Source organism: Carassius auratus, chromosome 15 (assembly GCF_003368295.1).
Source record: "Carassius auratus strain Wakin chromosome 15, ASM336829v1, whole genome shotgun sequence".
In the NCBI taxonomy this organism is placed as follows: domain Eukaryota; kingdom Metazoa; phylum Chordata; class Actinopteri; order Cypriniformes; family Cyprinidae; genus Carassius; species Carassius auratus.
Window position 1 is genome coordinate 19858276 of NC_039257.1, and position 9165 is coordinate 19867440.

Consider the following 9165-nt stretch of genomic DNA (forward strand, 5'->3'; position numbering starts at 1 on the left):
GCATTGTTTTTGCCATTTTCAGGGGTTGTACTTTAACAAACTCCTCCTACAGATTTATTCAGATCAACACCAAATTTAGTAGGTGTATTTCACTGTTTTCAATTTCAATGTTTCGCCATGAAAAAGGAAGTTGATGTAACTCTGACATACAATGTCCAATCTGCCCCAAACTTCACATGTTGGATAAGACTCTTGACCTGAACAGATCTACATGCCAATATTCAGTTATAGTCATATTGGCAACAGGAAGTGACAAATTTTACACTTCAACAAACTACGCCTAGAAATTTTATGTCATCAATGTCTTTTTTGTGGTCAGTTCAATCTAAAGGCCTGCCCAATGTTAAGAGCGTGTCCGTGGTGCCATGACAAAATTTGATATCTCGCCACAGCAAAAGAAGTTGTTATAACTCAGGCATAAATTGTTCGATCTTCCCCAAACTGCACATGTTCGATAAGAGTCCTGGCCTGAATACATCTGAAGGCCAATATTCCATAATAATGATAGCGCCACCTGCTGGCAACAGGAAGATTGGAACATATATGGAATATACTTCATATTCCAATTATATTTATATTTAAATGCATATTTCTCACCGTTCACCTTTTTACTAATGCCACTCGCTGGTGGGGAGCCCCGGTGTGAGGGCCCGTTCATCGCTGCTTGCAGCTTTAATTTGTTTTGTAATTGATTGTCCTTGTTTTATGTTGAGTCCATTTTTGGTAAATCTGGCCTTCGTTATAGGAGCCGAGGCTTAAGGGCAGGCCGCTAGTAGGCCCTCACGTGCGGTGGTGGAGGTTCTGTCACAAAGTGCAGTGTGTTCATGCTTGGCCTTATTGGTATGCGTGTGTTGAGACCCTAGCACCAGGTGGTAAGAGTGATATAGGAGCCTTGTGCTCATTAAAATAGCCATTGTTAGCCAAAATACCTGCCATTGTTAAGCCTCTGCCTCCCTTTTGCTTTGTTGTGAATGTCGTATGTTAATCTGGTCCCACAATTTTTAAGTGTTGTTGGGTTTTTTAGACTGCTGTTTAATTACTGAAATAATAAAGCTTTTGTATTTTTTGTATCCATGTCTCTAGCTCCTATGGCCCCTTTGTAAGTGGTTAAATTCATTAATAATAATAGTTCACTGTTTAACAGGGTGGCATAGTCTTGTATATGAAGAGGTAATTTTCTCCTCTCAACGTCATGCTACATATAGACACATACTTAAGAGGATTTTCAGTGTTGTTAAGTAGCTATTGTTTTAAACCTGTTGTGTTTTTTGAATGATATGGAATAAAATTAAAATTAAACAAAAACAGCAGCCGGCCAGTCATGCAATGTAAATCTTTGTTTTTGTTTCAGTATACAGGTATGACATCCCTTGTTATAATAAGTGGTCAGAGTCTAATTAACACAAAAATAAGATAATTGGACCCTTGTTGATGTCAGCGGTGCCTTATGGTCCAATCTAATCTTAAGACTGCTCCTCTTGAGTGCTACTTAATGTGTTTACTGGCTACTTAATGTGACTCTTGAGATGGGTCTAGCCAAACAAAGTCCAGTAATGAGTCACAAACTTCTAAGAGTTCCCTAACTACTGTCATAATGGGGCAATGCTACACAAGGTTTATCACCATGACTCCTAATTGTCATTCAAAATGTATAATACTTCCAGATAAGTAGTATTTGTACAAATAATTATAATTTATGAAAAGAAACATGAAAGAAGAAAAGCTCAAATTAACTGTTTCTCTGCCAATAGCCTGAGATACTGCAATAGGCTACAGAACCACTACAGCCTTACATAAAACAAACGGAAAAGATGGATGAACAGCTTGAATATCACCATATACACATTTAAACAGACAAATTCTACTGTGAAAAGTTGCCTTTTCACAACTTTTTCAAGTAATCAAAGAATAATTGTTGCTGTTGTTTTACACCTGCCGCAAATGCATAACCTAGGAAAACAAAATAAGCAAAATGTACAAAATGTGCAAAACAATATATTTAGTCAATCTAAGAACATATTTGCTATCAACACAGAAAGGACCCACATTGACCTACTAATCATACAACTTTGACCCCTTGGTAACATGCTTTTTTCACGCTATTGCTTCACCAATACAAAATTAAATACATTTTTTTTTTCAAAGTATATGTTGCATATTTGACAATTATTACATGTTTCTCATTTAAAAAAAAATTAAAAATCTGAAATTAGAAAACATATCACTGACGTGTGCAAACAGCTCTATTCCTCTATGGGAATAGGTAAATGACTTCTGGGAACACAGCATGGTGTATTTAGAGACCACAATTTCATTTTAAACTTTAACTTCATTAAAACGTAAGACAAAATAATGATTAAACTAATGAAATTATGAAAGTATACAGATATCTGTTCATCATTGTAATAGGTAGACCAGAGGATAGAAAGGCCTAAAAAAGTTATCTTGTTTACTGCAATTTAATCTGAATTTTCAGCTGATTATATGACAATATATTTATTGAACATCTGACTTGTAAATGTCAGCTTGACTTTTTGTTTTCTTCACAGGAACACAGTATAACTAAGTTAAAGCCAAAGTGTATTTAATACATACTTTTTGGTGTTAAATCTTTTCTTATCAGAACATTGTAAAGGGGTTGATCAGCATGGAGAATATTTCTGTGCAAAATATTTCATTCACAGAATTCAAATTAAATGGTTTCTACAGTCTAGGAGAATGGAGGCCTTTTTTATTTATACCTTTCTTTCTAATGTTTTTATTGTCTCTTACAGCAAATTCTATTCTTATATGCATAATTATATCTCAAAAGTCTCTGCATTCTCCTATGTATGTACTAATAGGGTTGATGGCTGTTGTAGACTTGCTCTTGCCTATATTTTTTGTACCCAATATGCTTTTTAGCTTTTTATTCAACTGGGGTGGGATATCCCTAGTTGGTTGTTTGATACAAATGTTTTGCCTTCATTTTGTTGGAGCATTCCAAACTACTTTGCTTTTGTGGATGGCACTGGATCGTTACTTTGCCATATGCAGACCTCTTTACTATCAGAAATACATGGAAATACCTAACTTTGTAAAGTTTGTTGTTGTGCCAGTAATAAGAAACGGATTACTAATTGTCACAATGGTTTCTCTGGCTGGAAAACTGACATTTTGTGTAACAAATTTCATTGATCACTGTTTTTGTGAGCACATGGCATTGGTTCAGCTAGCATGTGGAGATATAACTATTAATAACATTGTAGGACTTTCAACAGCATTCCTGATACCAACTGCTGATTGTATTCTTATTGCTGCTTCTTATGCTGTGATTTTTGCCTCTGTGTTTAGATCTGGTAAGGCCCAAATTAAGGCCATAAACACCTGCATTACTCACTTAATTGTGATATCAGGTAGTTTGATTTTTGCTCTGATTGCATTCATGTCTTACAGAATAAGAAACAATTTTTCTACTAACAGTCGTGTGTTTGTGAGCACAATGTACTTACTTTTTCCAAGTTGTTTCAACCCAATTGTTTATGGAGTGAGAACAAAAGAAATAAGACAAAAATTTATTCAGTTTATAAGTGATGTAAAGGTATTTCCATTGTACAATATCTAGTAAAAAAAACAACATGATAATACACTGAAATTCATTTTAACATAAGAAATGTCCACACATTACAAACACACCTCCCTTTTTCTTTTCTTTTTTTCTTTAAACTAGCAGTTGGATGGAACAATGAGGGTATTACCATTAAATGAATAGTTAAAATAATACAATTCGCTGAAAATGTACTCATCCTTAGACTATCCAAGATCTAGGTGATTTGTTTCTGTATTAGAACAGATTTAGCATTACATAACATGGTCACCATTTCTGCAATGAATGGGTGCCGTCAGAATGAGAGTTCAAACAGCTGACCAAATCATCTACATCTTGGGTGGCCGGATGGTGAATAAACCTTCATTTTGGGTAAAAAACAACAAACAAAATATTTTAATAAAAAAATATAATAAGAAATAAAAGGACCTATAAAGCTTCAGGCATAACTACATCAGTTTTATTTGTGGAACTCTATTACTAACATAACATTGTAAACACACAGTACTGTCTGAAGAGTAAGTAATTTTTAAATGTTTCTTCCACCTATTGAAATCGACATAAAGTATCTTACAAAATACTGTCTATATATGAGGGTATACATTTGTTGTTCTCAAAATTATTAAAATAAGGTAGCTTCTGAAGATCTGAACAGTCTTGTCAACACCTAAATCCATTATCCTTTCTGGCCTCATCATTGCTCCTGTTATTGAATGGGTTTCTAGTGTTTCTATTGTCTGGCTCAAACAGACGGAATTTGTATCTTTAACCTTTGCCAACAAGACAGATCATTTGCACTATAAAATATACTTTTGAGAGTTGTTTTGAGGTCAGAATATGTTCAGGATACTGTACAGCAGTGGTGCCCAACCCTGTTCCTGGAGATATATCTACCTGCAGAGTTCAGTTATAACTTGAGCTGAACCTGAGCTGAACTTTTTGCAGGAATGTAGATCTCCAGGAACAGGGTTGGGCACAACTGCTGTACAGTATTGTTCATATTGATTAGAAATAAGAAAATTTAAATCATTGGGGAAGTATCGTGAACTGCTTTGATATAGAGCACTTTTAAATGAAGTGTCCTGGCCAGTTAAATTTGAATAATGGTCAGGTGTTTGTTTGTTTGTTTGTTTGTTTGTTTTAACCATATATTAGATGTCATAATGAAAAAAAAAAGTACTAATGAAATATATCCAATATATAAGTTGCTTTATAATAAATAAATCAGTGCAAATTTTGCATTACCATCAATTCAGAAAGATCTTTTTTGGGCCTGTATTGTGAAGAAGATCTCTGTTTCTCTGTGGGAATAGTGCACAGGCTCATGGGAAAACAGCGTTGAGTATTTAGAGACCATGATTCGTATAAAGTTTTCATTTCACTCTAAAAGACCAAGGATTATGATAGATAAACAAAGTATAGTAAAATAAGTTGTACAGATTTCGATCCATCAACATATTGGAAAAGCATAGATTATTGTATGTCTCTTCACAGTCGCTTCACATCACAGTTTAACAAAGAGGCCATTTAAAAAGGAATTATTTATCTAATACTGTCAAATACATCATACTGTAGTATAACTTATTGTGTTGGATTGATCAGCATGAAGAATCTTTCTGCTCAAAATATTTTATTCACAGACTTCAAACTAAAAGGTTTCCACAGTCTAGGGGAATGGAGGCCTTTTTTATTTATCCCCTTCTTTCTGATTTTTTTATTGTCCATCACTGCAAATTCTATTCTCTTATATTTAATCATAAGTCAGAAGTCTCTGCATTCTCCCATGTATGTACTAATAGGTTTAATGGCTGTTGTAGACTTAATCTTACCTATAGTTTTTGTACCCAACATGCTTGTTAGCTTTCTATTCAACTGGGGTGGGATATCCCTAGTTGGTTGTTTGATACAAATGTTTTGCATTCATTATGTTGGTGCATTTCAGTCAACTTTACCTTTGTGGATGGCACTGGATCGTTACTTTGCAATATGTAAACCTCTTTACTATCATAAATACATGGCAATCCCTAACTTTCTAAAGTTTATTGTTGTCCCACTAGTCAGAAATGGACTCCTGAATATCAGTATGGTCTCTATGGCTGGAAAACTAACATTCTGTGTAACAAATGTTATTGATCACTGTTTTTGTGAACACATGGCATTGGTTCAGCTAGCATGTGGAGATATATCTATTAATAACTTAGTAGGACTTTTGACAGCTTTACTGATACCAACTTTTGACTTTATTCTTGTTACTGGTTCCTATGTTGTGATTTTTGTCTCTGTTTTTAAATCTGGCAAGGGCCAAATGAAGGCCATAAACACTTGCATTACTCACATCATTGTCATGACAAGTGGTTTGAGTTTTGCCCTGATTGCATTCATGTCATACAGAATAAGAAATAATTTTTCTACTAACAGTCGTGTATTTGTGAGCACAATGTACATACTTTTCCCAAGTTGTTTTAACCCAATTGTTTATGGAGTGAGAACAAAGGAAATGAGACAAAAGTTTCTTCAGCTTGTAAGTGAAATAAAGATCTTTCCTTTGTAAACAAATCAGTTTGAAATATGTTCAACAATATTATGCTGAAACTGTAGCATTCAAGCAATGATATATTATTTTGTTAAAGTTTTAGATTAATTATAAAAATTGCAAGAGTTGTGAATTGTGTCAAGTGTCCATTTCACTCAGATGGACATATTTTTTTTTTCATATTTGAGATGCCATAACTACACAAAATAACATCTAAATAAGGAAGTATGGTTGCAATGACAACTCTCATGAATAATTACACAAACTAGGTCTTTAATCTACAAGCAAATACACCAAAGAACACTGAGAAACTATAACACAACCATGCGTATAGATAGGAACTGACAAATAAATTCAGGCTTTAAATAGTCAAGTCAAGTCACCTTTATTTATATAGCGCTTTAAACAAAATACAAGTCAACGATATCGCTGTAGATGAAGTGACCCCAACTAAGCAAGCCAGAGGCGACAGCGGCAAGGAACCGAAACTTACTTTGATGACAGAATGGAGAAAAAAAAACCTTGGGAGAAACCAGGCTCAGTTGGGGGGCCAGTTCTCCTCTGACCAGACGAAACCAGTAGTTCAATTCCAGGCTGCAGCAAAGTCAGATTGTGTAGAAGGATCATCTGTTTCCTGTGGTCTTGTCCTGGTGGTCCTCTGAGACAAGGTCTTTACAGGGGAACTGTATCTGGGGCTCTAGTTGTCTTGGTCTCCGCTGTCTTTCAGGGCAGTAGAGGTCCTTTCTAGGTGCTGATCCACCATCTGGTCTGGATACGTACTGGATCCGGGTGACTGCAGTGACCCTCTGATCTGGATACAGACTGGATCTGGTGGCTACGGTGACCTCGGAATAGGAGAGAAACAGACAAATGGTAACACTTTAGAAATAAGGTTCCATTAGTTAATGTTAGTTAATGTATTAATTAACATGAACAAACAATGAATAATACATTTATTATTGTATTTATTCATCTTCGTTAATGTTAGTTAATGAAAATACAGTTATTGGTAACACTTTATAATAACTGCATGCTATTAATCATTAGTTAAGCATTAGTAAACAGATGATTCATAATTTGTAAAGCATTAATAGACAATAATAATCAGTTTATAAATACAGATATAAATGCTTTACTCTTGATTTAAAAGCATATCTATAGTGTGTAATTTCATACTTTATTCATGATCAATTTATCATTTCTCAATGAAGTATAGCATTATTTACAAACCAGTTATTTAGGAGTTGCCAGTGATTCATAAGATCACAAGAAACGTAGTAAATTCAGGTAGTTATAAAGCATTTAGTAGTGGTCAGTTAACTATTTATGTGAGCTCATCTAAAGTGAGGACTAGTTATGCCTTGTAAAGTATTTATAAAGGATATTTAAAGGCTCAGTTATCTTCTAAACAAAAAACTGAAACAAACACAACACAGTGATACAGAACATAGAAATATTAACAGCCTTTAAATCTCATTTGTAAAAGCTTTACATGGCATAAATAGTCCTCACTTTAGATGAGCTCACAAAAATAGTTAACTAACAACTACATATGTTTTATAACTACCTGAATTAACCCTGAATTACAGTAGAAATACATGTTAATAAACCATTTATTAACACTATAAGTAACTATTACTATATGTCTGAATAAAAAGATGTATGAATGCACATTTAAATAGTTTATTAATCATTTACTTACAATTTCTAAGTGATCTTATGAACCACTGGCAACTCCTTAATAACTGGTGTGTAAATAATGCTATACTTAATTTAGAAATGACAAATTGATCATTAATAAAGTATGAAAAAAACAATTATTAAATACATTATAGATATGCTTTTAAATCAGGTATAAAGCATTTATATCTGTATTTGTAAACTGCTTATAAATGTCTATTAATGCTTTATAAATGATGAATTAACTGTTTCCTAATGCTTAACTAAAAATTAATAGCATGCAGTTATTATAGAGTGTTACCCAGTTATTCATTGTTAGTTCATGGTAATTCACAGTGCATTAACTAATGTTAACAAGCACAACTTTTGATTTAAATAATGCATTAGTAAATGTTGAAATTAACATGAACTAAGACTTATGAATGCTGTAGAAGGATTGTTCTTGCTTAGTTCATGTTAACGAAAGTAGTTAACGAACATTAAATAATGGAACCTTATTCTAAAGTGTTACCAGACAAATATTAGCGTAGATGCCATTCTTCTAATGATGTAGCAAGTACATAGGGTGTTATGGGAAGTGTTCCCGGTTCCGGTTTACCTAATTAATGCAGCCTAAAAATCCTTTAATGGATTTGGATATTAAAAGTATATTAGTATGTTATGTGTAAGCCAGGTTAAAGAGATGGGTCTTTTTATCTAGATTTAAACTGCAAGAGTGTGTCTGCCTCCCGAACAATGTTCTAGCGGAACATCGTCGCCACGTTGCGGAGGTCCTGCAATGTCTGAGCGCTTTCCAGTTATACCTCAAAGCAGATATTTTTGACATAAATGGAAGATTTGAAATAGGCCTATAATTTGCCAGTACACTAGGATCTAGTTTTGGTTTCTTAATAAGAGGCTTAATAACCGCCAGCTTGAATGGTTTTGGGACGTGACCTAAAGATAACAACGAGTTAATGATATTGAGAAGCGGTTCTTCGGCTACAGGTAACAACTCTTTCAGTAATTTAGTGGGTACAGGATCTAATAAACATGTTGGTTTAGATACGTTGATAAGTTTTAGTTCTTCCTGTCCTATAGTTGTAAAGTACTGCAGTTTATCTTTGGGTGCCATGGATGAAACTGAAGTGTTACACGCTGTAGAATCTACATTTGCTATTGTATTTCTAATGTTATCTATTTTATCAGTGAAGAAATTCATAAAGTCATTACTATTAAACGTTGGTGGAATATTTGAATCAGGTGGCGTCTGGTAATTTGTTAATTTAGCCACTGTGCTAAATAAAAACCTTGGATTGTTTTGGTTATTTTCAATGAGTTTGTGTATATGCTCTGCCCTAGCAGTTTTTAGAGCCTGTCTATAGCT

The 9165-nt window shown here is 34.0% G+C and overlaps 2 protein-coding genes across 2 annotated transcripts; both read left to right on the forward strand.

The window, feature by feature from the left end:
- Positions 1-2647: 2647 nt before the first annotated feature.
- LOC113114611 (olfactory receptor 52N2-like) lies at positions 2648-3604 on the forward strand. The gene has a single exon (XM_026281485.1). The coding sequence runs from the start codon at positions 2648-2650 to the stop codon at positions 3602-3604; it is 957 nt and encodes a 318-aa protein (XP_026137270.1).
- A 1585-nt stretch (positions 3605-5189) lies between these two features.
- On the forward strand, positions 5190-6137 carry LOC113115579 (olfactory receptor 52K2-like). The gene has a single exon (XM_026283153.1). The coding sequence runs from the start codon at positions 5190-5192 to the stop codon at positions 6135-6137; it is 948 nt and encodes a 315-aa protein (XP_026138938.1).
- Positions 6138-9165: the final 3028 nt, after the last annotated feature.